The sequence below is a fragment of the Myotis daubentonii genome, chromosome 10, assembly GCF_963259705.1.
Source record: "Myotis daubentonii chromosome 10, mMyoDau2.1, whole genome shotgun sequence".
Lineage (NCBI taxonomy): Eukaryota > Metazoa > Chordata > Mammalia > Chiroptera > Vespertilionidae > Myotis > Myotis daubentonii.
In genome coordinates this window covers 30,900,177-30,914,066 of record NC_081849.1, presented here as the reverse complement: position 1 = coordinate 30,914,066, position 13,890 = coordinate 30,900,177, and the positions used below count along the sequence as shown (strand labels likewise).

Genomic DNA, 13,890 nt, shown 5'->3' with positions numbered 1-13,890 from the left:
AATATAGACTTATAGTCTCAATAAAAAAAAGAACCTAGATCCCAGCCATAGTCAGTTTCAAATGTTGAGAATGTACATGTGCTAAATTGAATTAAGGGAAAAACTGCAGTGACTATTAATGGCTTTGTCATATCTAATTTAAAGTTCAGAGATAACTTACTTATTAGGTTATTTCTGACCTCTGTGAAAACTGTTTCTTTGGAGGCATTCTAGAAAGAATATTCTGTTTATTTTTAATTAGGTTGCAAATTGAGAATCAGAAGGTCTAGTTTCTTGGTATTCCATAGAAACAACTATTTGGTAGCCTGGCCAGGGTGGCTCAGCGGTTGAGCATCGACCCATGAAGCAATAGGTCACTTGTTTGATTCCTGGTCAGGGCACATGCCTAGATTGCGGGCTCGATACCTAGTAGGGGGTGGGCAGGAGGCAGCCAATCGATGTTTCTCTCTCTCTCTCTCTCTCTCTCTCTCTCTCTCTCTATATATATATATATATACACATATATATATATGATCAATAAAAACATTTTAAACAGTTCTATAAAAACTGTAAGGCAATAACGTTGATTAAAAGTAATACTGATGACTAAGTTTATTCCTAGAGATTGGGAATTTGGTCGTATTTTGTTTCTATATTCTTCTTATTTTTTTAATCTGCAAGTAATTTTGATTTACAGTGAAGTTTGGAAACAACCACAGCCACTACTGAGCTCTGAGAAAACAATTTGAAGTCACTTTTTATTTTAAGCAGAGCTTTGAAAACATTTTAAATTGTTTAAATGCAGCTATTAAAACAGAAACAGAGAACCTTGAAAAAATAGTTACTGTAAATAAGGTCCGATTCTTCCTGGACAGACTAATTCTTCACTAAATAAGTATTTGATTATAAAAGAATAAAGTATTATTTTAGTCTTTGTTTCCAGTATGGTTGCTAAACCATGGTAGTGGCCTTGCTTTGCAGGGGACAAAACTTTCTAACAAAGACCTTATAGTTTTGTCAACTATAAAATAAAGATGTTGGCTCTGGCCGGTTTGGTTCAGTGCATAGAGCGTCGGCCTGAGGAATGAAGGGTCAAGGGCATGTACTTCAGTTACAGGCTTGATCCCCCAGCTCTGATCAGGGTACATGCAATGGAAAAATATCCTTGGGTGAGGATTAACAACAACAAAAAGATGTTGAACTAAATTATTTCTAGTAGTTTTTTTCTAATCTTCAAACATGACAATTCTTTTACTCTTTTCTCATTCTCAATAGCTTCTTTACTGTGAATTCCTTCTGTATCAATATACTAAAAAATTCTAAAATATCATGCAATTAATATGTTAATATACCATATAGAAGTTGTAACCTCCATATATTTGAAGTCAAGCAGTGAATTTGGATCTTGACCTTCAGGAACATAAAACAGCTGATGAAGATAGTAGTATCTTTCTTATCTTCAGTGGGAAACAACTATCCAAAATGCCCTGGCTTTAGTAATTAACACTATAAAATGTTAAGGGCAGGAGGCACCTCCTTTTACCTAATATCTCATAAGGTTAAATGTATATAGTTGAGAACTAAACATAGCTAATTACTGTATCTTTCCAAAATTTTGTTTAATTGCACTCCAACCCTTTGGTGATGCAAAACTGTCACTTCAATGAATCTCTAAAATGATTCATCTCTTCAATATTTACAGAGTTTCTCCTGCAAGCAAGGCATTATGTTACACACTCTGGAGTAAATAATAATAATTAACAAAATTCCTAGTGGGAGTATCAACCTACTTGCTAGGTGGGAAGCTGCGGATCCATGAATTGTTTAATGTAGCCAATTAGATCTTCAAATTGAGTTTTTAAAATACTTCACACAAAAAGTTTCTAATAATTCAGTTATCTACATTTACCTTAAAGGGTATGTCAAAAGCTCAAAAATGCTTCAATTTTTTTGTTCAGAATTATTTTATTTGGAAATCAACTGAAATATAATAAAGAATTATAATCTATAAAAAATCATAACTCTGGCCTGTGTGTGCAGTGGTTAGAGCACTGGCCAGCACACCAGGGTCCTGGTCAAGGGCACGTACCTGGGTTGCAGGTTCGATCCCTGCCCATGTCGGGCCTTGTGCAGGAAGCAACCAACCAATGTGACTCTCTCACATCAATGTTTCTCTCTTTCTCTCTCTCTCTCTCTCCCTCTCTCTCTCTCTCTCTCTCTCCCTCCCTCCCTCCCTCCCTCCCCTCTATTCTCTCTAAAAATCAATGGGAAAAATATCCTCAGGTGAGGATTAACAAAAAAACAAAACTAACATCATGATATAATTTGGTTTAAAAAATTATTACTGGATATACCAAAATAAATGTATTTTCTATCCTTCCTATAAATAGCCAAGTTCTGGAAATCCCATATAGCATATATGGGCATCAACCGCATATATGCTATTAAATAACACACCCATTCATATTTGCCCTCAGTTAAACTTTCTTAATGTAGATTCACTCTAATTTTTCAGGCTACAGTACTATAAAGATTGACATAAAAAAAAAAAAAAAGACATTCCTACTGTTTTATAAAGCCATAAATCATCAGCTTGACAATGCAGAACCTGGCAAAGGAAAACATGGGACTAGAGAAGAAATACTACTGAATCATAAAACAATTATAAGAAAAAGGCTTTGATTTCAAATTCGCAAATACATATGAAATTCTATTAAATCATACTAGTATGCTGCATTAACAGTAACTTACCTCAAGCTGATGCAGTAGAGCTTTTCCTTTTTTATTTATTTCTACCATCAATGTAAAAATAGCAACTTTAATATCTTGTTCCACTTGCTTTTGATTTTGATTTACTTCAATTATCCTGAAAATTAAATGAAGAGGGGAAATATAAGGCAGGAAAATTGTTTTACAATATTTAAAATTGATTTTTTAAGGTCTAAATTAGACCAAAATGTTTTCAGCACTTAAAAGCTCAGCTATTTCTAGGATGCTTCAGTTTAAATTGACTTTCTTGAAAACAATACAGCAGAAATCCTATTCTTCTGAAAGACATAGTCATTTAATTCAACCTTAAAATCAAAATGCATAAAAAGCATTTTAAGAAAATATGTTTTGGAAAGATTATGGTGACACCCAGGAAAATCAATACTCAGCCTAAAAAGATGATAAAGAAAACCATGAATCTAAAAGAGTTCTATTTTATTCACTGCAACTAAGAAGTAGGAAAGGGTAAATGTGTCACTTTTATTTAGTCATGTGAACTACTACAGTACCCATTATACCTGAATAGAAGAATAAAAAAGACAATAGTAGTTTGTTACTTTTAATAACACATTTGTCTTTAAATAAGCAGCCAAATAACTACTTTATGTTTAATCAACCACCAAATATGGTTTTTCCTTTGATTAGAAAAAATGGAAATGCTGTTTTCATGGAGATCAAATACAGAAAGAAAATACATAGCATTACACCAGAATATCTTACAGAAGCAGAGAATAATGATGGGGAACCCACTGAATATTATAAGAGAAATAAAAAGCTTCTTTCCTTCTGTTTCTCCCATAGTTACCTTCCAAGACTAAAAAGGCAGAGATTTTGTTCTCTGTTGGAAAATCTTCAAGATAATTATTTAACATCAATATTGGCTAGAGGATCAAAAAAACTAATATAAATCCTCGTGATTGTAGGACAGGATAAAAAAGGGGCAACCAGTACCATGTTTGCACATGTGTGAAAATGAATGGTCAAGTAAGTCAGTCTAGTAAATTTAATCCTCCTATAATCAGGTAGGCAAATAAAGATATAAGCAATTAACACCTAATCCAAAGATTCTTTAATTTTTCCAATTCAAAAACCAAAACACTAAAAAAATAAAAGCCCACCAAATTTGGATAATTCACACTAATTTTAAGTCTAGAAATTTTCACACATACATGGTCAACTGATATTCTACAAAGGTGCCAAGGCAATTCAGTAGCAACAGAAGAGTTTTGTCAACAAATGGGAGTTGGAGCAAATGGACATCCATATGTCAATTTTAAAAAAAAGGAAATACTGTATATATTGTGAAAGAATAAGAAAAAAGTCAAAATGGTAAACTTCACCAAGGGTGGATCTTTCACATAAAGTTATCTTAAAAATTGCTACCATTTGCTACTAGATTGTAGAAATGACTATCATTCTCTCTCCTTAGCCTATCTAATAAAGAGGGAATATGCTAATTGACTGCCCTGCCCTCAAAGATGGCGGCACCCACAGCCACAAGATGGCTGGCAGTTGTGGGTGATCAGGCCAGCAGGGGTGGAGAGTTAGGGGAGACCAGGCCAGCATGGGAGGGCAGTTGGGGGTGATGGGGCTGGCAGGGGAGCAGTTAGGTGTTGATCAGGCTGGCAGGGGAGTGGTTCGGGGGTGATCAGGCTGGTAGGCAGAAGCGGTAAGGGGCAATCAGGCAGGCAGGCAGGCAGGCAGGCAGGCAGGCGAGTGGTTGGGAGCCAGCAGTCCTGGATTTTGAGAGGGATGTCCGACTGCCCGTTTAGTTATGGGATCGGGCCTAAATGGGCAGTCGGACATCCCCCAAGGGGTCTCAGATTGGAGAGGGTGCAGGCCGGGCTGAGGGACACCCCTACCCCCCAGTGCACAAATTTTGTGCACCGGGCCTCTAGTTCTATAAATATTAACTACAAGTTTTCAATTACTCAGTTACAAAATATTTTTAACCCACCAATTCACCAATTATTCTACTTGGAAAAGTACAGTATTGTGATTAAAATATGGTAAGGGAAATCGTTTTTGGTTAACTATAGTTATGTGAAAGAGAAAGGTAAAATGAAATGAGAGCTGATCAGAATAGTAAAAACTGACACACTAAAACTGTTACTACCACAATATATAATGACTAGCTATACTACTAATAATGGGACACCAAAAAAAGTTAACTTATATTGAAGAATTTTTTTTTTTAAATCAAGGAATTCCTTGAAAAAAATTCCAAAATGCCCAACCCTAGTCCTGTTCCAAAATTATAAGAATAACTGTTTATGATTGCTCTTATGGAAGATGAACCACAAAAGCCTTACAAAATTTTCTGAGAACAGCACTCAAATCCCCTGTAAGGCCTCTCTTATCCAGCTCTTTCTAATAAGCATTTCTTGATCTGTTTAGGCAGACACGTTAAAAGAAAGGGGATACGGAATTTCATAGGGTTGTAAAGGTTACAAAATGTCAGTGTGTGCCCCAAATGGGATTAAAAAAAAGGGGGAGCTAGACAAACTCCCTCTTCCCCACAGAGGCCAGTGGTTTCCTCCACCAATCACTGAATTGTGAGACAGGAGCCTTGGACAAATGGAAGACAAAAACATAATAGATAATATGTAGAAACTGTAATATTGTACCTGACAAGGAATAAAAGGTGTGTGAAACAGTGTAACAATCCCTGTCTCCTGGTCCAAATGTCTCCAATTCATTGCAGTTAAGATAACAGCCCAGAGGGGTTATCTCAAAGTTTAGCAATTCTTAAAATAGCATTTATGTATATAATCAAGTGTTAAAATATTTTACACTAGCAAAAACAGTTGATTTTATCTTTAAAATCCTGGTATGTCTTTAAAATTAAAAAACACTGATAATGATGAATTATCGATAACTTAAGTGAACTGCTATAAATGCAGTGTGTCATCAAAATAATTTTAAATTTCATGGCTGAAAAGATGCTTTCAAACCCAAACTTTCCAGAAATCCAAAATTTTGTAGAAGTCTTATTAACTCTGTTATTCGAGTCATCTGGCAGCTTACTTAGATCTATTTCACCATGAGTTAAATAAAATGTTCTAAAAGTGAGTATACTTAACACATTATATAAAGATGATTTATTATAATACCATAAATGAAAATTTACCTGTTCTGGATCTGATTTCCTGTGAATTTGATGTACTTTGTTTTTTCCATCAATTTGGTGATTAGTGTATCTATAATCACTTTCTGATTCTGAAAAGCTTCTTCTATAAATTGATATCTGAAGAAATAAATAAATAATTCAATTAGCACATGAATTAATCTGTGTAAAATGAGGAAAAGCCCCAAAGCAAAGAAATAATAGAAAACTATTTAAGATAATAAGAGTATAAAGAATATAAACAATTAGTTAAAATACAAAATATAGGTGACCCCCAAAAAATGTATACACACACTTTGAATAATTACAAAGGCAGTATTAATTAAAATACATTTCATTGTCAAAATTGAGCTATCAGCAGTTAAAGTGTGTATACACTTGTGGGTGGGTGGGGGGGGCACTCTATATATCCCTATAAGGTAAATTTTCCCTCTGTGGAAATTATCCCTGAAGAAAGAGGGAGTCTAGCCCTGGCTGGTTTTGCTCAGTGGATAGAGCATTGGCCTGTGGACGGAAGGGTCCCAGGTTTGATTCAGGTCAGGGTACGTACCTAGGTTGCAGGTTCCTCCCTGGCCTGGGCCATGGTCAGGGCACATGCAGGAGGCAACCAATCAATGTGTTTCTCGCACATCGATATTTCTCCCTGTATTTCCCTCTCTCTCTTCCACACTCTCTAAAAATCAATGGAAAATATCCTTGGGTGAGGATTTTAAAAAAAAGAAAAAGAAAAGGAAAGGGGAGTCTTTACAGATATTATTCAAGGACACTCTTTAAATTATTTTGAAAATTTGGGAGACACACATGTATTATCACGGTTTTAGAGGATTACAGAGCTCACTTGGCCAAAAAGTAATAACAAATATTTAGGCAGATTTAACTATTTTACAATTTCATAATTATGAAAGTTTGATGCTTATAAACATTTTGAAGATCATTTTTAAATAATAAGCCCTTTTAAAATATTTAACTTAGAAATGAAGATGATAGCCTCTGACAAATAAGATGACTCAAGAGTATCTTGAGAGAAAGACAATGATGTAAATGATACATATGAAGATTTTCATTGGAAGTTTTTCATAAAATGTATAAATACAGTACTTTACGTAATGTAATTTGAAAGTATAATTAAATTAAATAAAAAGAGGGTGGTCAAAGTTAGAAAAAAAGAAAACAGATAATTTCATTCCATTTCCTTTGTACATAATCATATTTGTAAACAATGACAGTTTAAATTCCTTCTTAGGTAACAAGATTTTTATTTTAAACTTTTTTTCATTACTACGCTGTTTGGGATCCTAATACAGTGTAATGTTGAATGAAATGGTCAAAATGGTCATCTTTATCTTCTTCCTAAACTCAAAGTAAAAACTTTGAATATTCTATTTATGATGTTTACTAGTTCTTTTCATAATCTTTAGCAGGTTTGAGAAATTTCCTTTTATTCCTAGTTTGCTAAGATATACACACATACACACACACACACACACACACACACATACATGCTTAAATGTTTTCATATTGATTTTAGAGAAAGAGGAAGTTAGAGGGAGAAACATCTATCGATTGCCTCTGTATGCACCCTGATGGGACAGAACCTGCAACCTGAGCATGTGCCATGACTGGGTATTGAACTGGTGACCTTTTGGTGCACAGGACGATGCTCTACCTAGCCACACCAGCCAGGGCAATCATGGGTTATATTTTTAATTTAATGTTTCTTCTGCCTCTACTGAGATGGTTATATAATTTTTCCTTTATTCTTTAAACATATGAATTACATGATGATTTTCAGATGTTAAATAAACTTTGTATTACTAATAAGGCCAACTTGGTTGTGATTACATTATCCAAAAATCATAATACTACTGAATTTGGTTTCCCAATTTATCTCTTAGAATTTTGTTATTCAACTAGAGGCCCAGTGCACGAAATTCATGCATGGGGAGTGTCCCTCAGCCCGGCCTGCACCCTTTCCAATCCGGGACCCCTAGGGGGATGTCTGACTGCCAGTTTAGGACTGATTCCCCACGATTGGACCTAAACCGGCAGTCAGACATCCCTCTCGCAATCCAGAACCACTGGCTCCTAACCACTCACCTGCCTGCCTAATGCCCCCAACAGCCCTCCCCTGCCAGCCTGATCTTGCCCCTAACTGCTCTCCCCTGCTGGCCTGATCGGCCCTAGCTGCCTCTGCCTGGGTCCCCATGACATGGCTTTGTCCGGAAGATGGCCCGTCGGCCTGGTCTAATTAGCATATTACCCTTTTATTAGTATAGATTACAGTTTACATTCAATATTATTTTGTATTAGTTTCAGGTGTACAGCGTAGTGGGTAGACAATAATATACTTTACAACTGCTTAGAATTTTTAGGTTCATCTCATGGGTGAGACCGCTCTGTAATTTTCTATTTTTACTCCTCATAATCAGTGAAGTTTACCTGGATTTGTATTTTACTTTATGGGAAAATTATAAATCATGGATTTACATGAAATTGAAGGACTAATCTAATTTTCTTTGTTTTTGTTTTTGTTTTGTTTTTAAATATATTTTATTGATTTTTCACAGAGAAGAAGGGAGAGAGATAGAGAGCCAGAAACATCGATGAGAGAAAAACATCGATCAGCTGCCCCCTGCACATCTCCCACTGGGGATGTGCCCGCAACCCAGGCACATGCCCCCGATCAGAATCGAACCCGGGACCCCTCAGTCCACAGGCCGACGCTCCATCCACTGAGCCAAACCGGTTTCGGCATTTCTTTGTTTTTTTGTACTAGTTTTGGTAAGCTGTACTTTCTAAGAATTATCCCATTTCATGTAAAAATTTTCTATTGACAGATATCCTTTTTAATTTTTTAAATATATTTTTTACTATTGATAGTATTACAGATATCTCCCATTTTTACAGATATCCTTTTATATTTTTTAATTCCTTTACAAAATACCCCCTTATTCCTATTATTTGGGCCTGCTCCCTTCTTAATCACTCATAAAAAGATTTGGTAATTTTACTAGTCTTTCTGAAAGATCCAATTTTTGGCTTTAACTATTTCATTAATTTCTGCACTTGTCTTTATTATATCCCTTTCCCCACTTACTTAAGGTTTAATTTACTCATTCTAACTTGAGATAAATGTTTAACACATTCATTTTTCAATCCTATTTAATATATGCAATTGTATATTTCTTTCTAATCATGGTTTTAGCAGTATATTGCAGAAATATTTTCATTATCATTCAGATAAAAATATTTTCTAGTATACTATATCAGGATTTCTTTTTTTACACTTTATTAACTAATTTTGAAATAATTTTAAAGATAAATTTGCAATAGTACAGAGTTCTCACATATACCTTTAACACTGCTTAGTTTTTCAAATATTGCCTCCTCAACAGCCCTTTAATTCCTGAATAATTAGTATGCCATTTCCTCAAAAGGATCTTCTATTGTTTACCCATAACTATAGGAAAATTGACATTGAGATAATACTTCCATCTAATCTACAGACCATATACCAATTATGTCATTTGTCTCACTAATGTCCTCTATAATTTCTTCTCCCTCTAATCCAGGATACCATCCAGGATAATACATCATTACATTTTGTTTTCATGTGAACTGTATTCCTTCATTTTCAAATATTTGGAGATTTTTCTCATCTATTATTATTTTCCAGATTAACTGCAGAGTTTACACAAGACTTTATATGATTTTAATCCTTTGAAATTTAAGACTGCTCTGGCATGATTAAATTCTTCCTATTTATGTTTGAAAAGAATGTGTATTGGGTACAGTATTTCTTAATGTCCATGAGGTTATTTATTAATTGTTATTTGAATTTTATGGAAAAATCCTTATTTTTAGTGTGCTTGTTTTGTCAATTATTGAGATGTTAAATTTCCCACTCTAACTGTAGATTTGTTTACTTGTTCTAAGTTGTTATTTTTCTTTACATATTTTTCTTTTTATTATTTTCTTTTTCTCTATATATTTTAAAGGGCATAAATTTAGAACTGTTGTATCTTTTAGATTAAGAAAACCATTTTTCATTATAAAGTTTCCCCCTTTATCTCAATGCATTTTGCTATGCCAACTTGCCTTTGGTTGGTGTTTGTATGGCACATCTTTACCTATCCTTTTTATATACTCAGGTTTTAGATGTTTCTCTTATAAAAAGCAACAGACTTTCTATTTTCTTCTTATCCAGCCTGAAATATTTTGAACATTTTATCTATTTACATTTATTATAATTACAATACATTTATAAATCTATCAAGTTCTTATTTAATCTGCTCTTTGTTGCTTTTTCTTTCTTTGACCTGTGTTTAGACTGATTAATTATTCTATTCTCCCCCCAAAAAATACTTTTACTATTCTTTCAGTGACTACTCCAGATATTACACAACACAGATCTTGACTTATCACCTAATATTGATTTTTATATTTTTACCCTCCATCCTAAATTATTCATAAGCCTTAGACCATGAACTCTACATCCTCCTAACACCGTGGTTGGCAAACTGCGGCTCGGGAGCCACATGTGGCTCTTTGGCCCCTTGAGTGTGGTTCTTCCTAAGCCTTAGGAGTACCCTAATTAAGTTAATAACAATGTACCTACCTATATAGTTTAAGTTTAAAAAATTTGGCTCTCAAAAGAAATTTCAATTGTTGCACTGTTGATATTTGGCTCTGTTGACTAAAATGAGTTTGCCGACCACTGTCCTAACATGTCTGCTGTGTGATATACAACACACATAATGCAAACCAACTAGATATTTTTATTGCTTTCTAAGTCAATATTTATTCAGATTTACAAATGCTTATTTTAACTGCTTTTATTCTGCCACACATCATCTCCCATTTTTCTTCTGTCTAAAGTGTACTTTAGCCCAGCCAGCATGGCTCAGTGGTTGAGCATCAACCTATGAACCAGCAGGTCATGGTTTGATTCCCCGTCAAGGGCACATACCTGGGGTTTTGGGCTCAATCCCCAATAGGGGGCGTGCAGGAGGCAGCTGATCAATGATTTTCTCTCATTATTGATGTTTTTCTATCTCACTCCCTTTCCCTTCTTCTCTGAAATAAAAATATATAAAAATTAAAAAAATAAAATAAGTAAAACAATATGTGGGGGCTAGTGGTTCTTAGTTCAGGGTGATCTTGCTCCCAGGACAATGCATTTTCAGTTGTGACAACTGGGTGGATGCTACTGGAATCTAGTGAATAGAGGTCAGAGATGCAGCTAAATACCACATAAAGCATCGAACAGCCCCCAAAGAATTATCTCTGGCGCAAAATGTCAATCGTGCCAAAGTTGAAATATCCTATATGATAAAAGCCTAATATGCCAAGTGTGCGGTCGTCCGTTCAACCAATCAAAGCGTAATATGCTAATGAATGCTAAGATTGCTCAACCACTCGCTATGACATGCACTGACCACCAGGGGGCAGACGATCAGATGGTCGACCAGTCCCTATGATGTACTCTGACCCCAGTGGGCAGATAATCAACCAGTCAACCAGTCACTATGATGTGCACTAACCACCAGGGGGTAGATGCTCAACGCAGGATCTGCCCCATGGTGATCAGTGCGCTCCCACAGGGAGCCAGAAGCCAGGCTCACGGCTGGCGAATGCAGCAGCAGTGGCAGGAGACTCTCCCGCCTCTGCAGCAGTCAGACATCCCCCAAGGGCTCCCGGACTGCGAGAAGGTGCAGGCTGAGCTGAGGGGCCCCTCCTGCCCCCCACATCCCAGTGCATGAATTTCATGCAACAGGCCTCTAGTTCCTGAATAGGCCAAACAAAACATTATCTGCAGACTGCCATTTGGTTGGGTGCCAGCAGTCCTCTACTTTCATAAAGCTATATTACAAATCAATGTATATAATGAAAGATGTCGGTACCTATGCTCTTTATGTTCTAATAACTGGCAATCCCGACATGTCAGTTTGTCGCATGTTTCACAATAAAGCTTTAGCTGCTCCTTCTTATGAAAGGGACAAAATACTGGTCGCTGACTGGTCACACCAACTGCTTCTGGAGAAACAATGAGAGCCAAAAAAAGGAAATTTAACGTAATTGAATAGTAAATGATTAGATTCTACTGAGATATAAAAGAACTACAAACAATTTAATCAACAACATCACTACTTCTAGGTTTTACATCTGTTAAAATGTTATTCTTGGCATTTCAGAAGGAAAATATAAATGAGCTCTTCACTTTCCAATGTGTAAATTCCAATTATAATTCAGAAAAAAATGTGGTTAAAAATATGCTTTATAAAATTAAAAAGTCTTAATGGCCCAGATAAGTGAGTGTGAACCAATTTGATTTTTTTTATTCCATGTACAGGGGGACATTTTTAAAAATGCAATTCAGAAAATATAATAAAGATGTAGTTTAAAAAAAAGAAATTTCACCACTTTTGCAAAAATACTAACAAATGATACCCATCAACACAAGTAATTATAAAGTTTTCACTATTATACAGTCATCCGTGTAACTTTACAATAGTTAACCAGAATAGGAATAAAATTGGGCAATACTTACTATAATGTTAAATGGAAAAAATCAGAATACAAATAAATATGATTAATTAAACAGTTATCTAATAATTTAAAGTAAAATCCAAACATTTCAGAAATAATCTCACCTTCAGAGATAATCAATATTAATAACCTGGTATGTGTTCCTTTGACTGTTTTTCTACATAACTATATATATTAGTATTTTGTTTTACAAAATTTAAAAAATAGCACTATACTTATTGTCTTGTAAACTGTTTTTTCCCCCCCACTTACCTCTATGTTAGCTATCTTTCTATGTTAGTAAATACATCTATGTATTTATTAACTATACTAGAGGCCCAGTGCACAGATTCATGCACACTGAAAGGAAATTAATTAGAAGGTGGCTGGCAGGGCAGGACTGGGCAAGATGGGCTGGATATGCCCTGGAGCCAACCTCCTGCTGTCCCTCCCCAGCCGGCTGCACTTGGGGCAGTGGCAGGGCTCCAAGGGCATCTGTGGAGTGAGCAGGGTCCCTCCAGCAGGTGGGTCCCTCGGCCTGGCCTGAGGGGATTGGGCCAAAACCGACAGTCTGAAATCCCTTGAGGGGATCTGGAGTGCAAGAGGGCACTCTGCAAAGTTGCTGTTGCTCAGCGTTGAGCGTCTGCCCCGTGGTAGTCAGAGCGCGTCATAGCTACCAGTTGGACAGTCGCTTAGGCTTTTGTATATATAGACAGTATTCCATCAAAAGGATATACTACCTGGTAGTGGTCATTTAAATGTTTCTCATTTTTCAATATTGTGTGTTAGTGTTGAAACAAACAAATGAAATGTAAAAGTCATTGAATGTTTCTGTAAGACAAATTCCTAGTAATAGACTTGTTGGGCCAAACGGTAATTTATATATACATAATTAAACAGTACTCCAAAAAACTGTACCAATTTGTACTCCTATTCAGGTAGACTATTAGCTTACTAATAAGATTTTCTCAGTATTTTTAACCTTCACCAATTTTATTTAAAAAAGAAATATTTCACAATCTTTAGGTGCATTTCTTTAATAACGGAGATGGAAACGACACATTCATCAACCATTTGCGTTTCTTTAAGAGTCTGTTTATAACCTCTTATTTTTCTGTCCAATTCTCTTCACAACTTGTAAACACATTTAATATTTTTTTCCAAGCACATGATATTGCTTATAAGTGTATCAAAACATGTCAGCGTAGAAAGGGAAAAAAAATGGTGGGAGGAATAGAGAAAAAGAGATTAAAAGAACTAATCCATTACCTGGAGATACTTCCTCTTTCTGCCTCACAGTATGGTCTTTTGTGAACTTCACCCTTTGATGAGCTCTGATGCATGTCTTACAGAGCCATTCAACACACTCTACACAAAACCCATTAGCTTCTGCATTGTCCTCACAGCTTGTACACACCTAAAAGAAACATATCACATCAATTTTTGAGAAAAATGAAAAGGTGGTCACAATACTAGTCATATGTAAA

At 35.5% G+C, this 13,890-nt stretch overlaps 1 protein-coding gene across 4 annotated transcripts in view; it reads right to left on the bottom strand.

The window, feature by feature from the left end:
* TRIM24 (tripartite motif containing 24) overlaps positions 1-13,890 on the bottom strand; it is a 121,463-nt gene that overhangs the window by 51,618 nt on the left and 55,955 nt on the right. For 3 of the 4 annotated variants that reach the window (XM_059711905.1, XM_059711902.1, XM_059711904.1), the window contains exons 3-6: positions 13,673-13,820; positions 11,779-11,911; positions 5,879-5,995; positions 2,731-2,845 (exon numbers count right to left, since the gene is read on the bottom strand). In XM_059711905.1, the coding sequence (XP_059567888.1) occupies positions 2,731-2,845; positions 5,879-5,995; positions 11,779-11,911; positions 13,673-13,820 (513 nt within the window). The remainder of the gene's footprint in view (positions 1-2,730; positions 2,846-5,878; positions 5,996-11,778; positions 11,912-13,672; positions 13,821-13,890) is intronic. The other variant, XM_059711903.1, reaches the window with a different exon arrangement.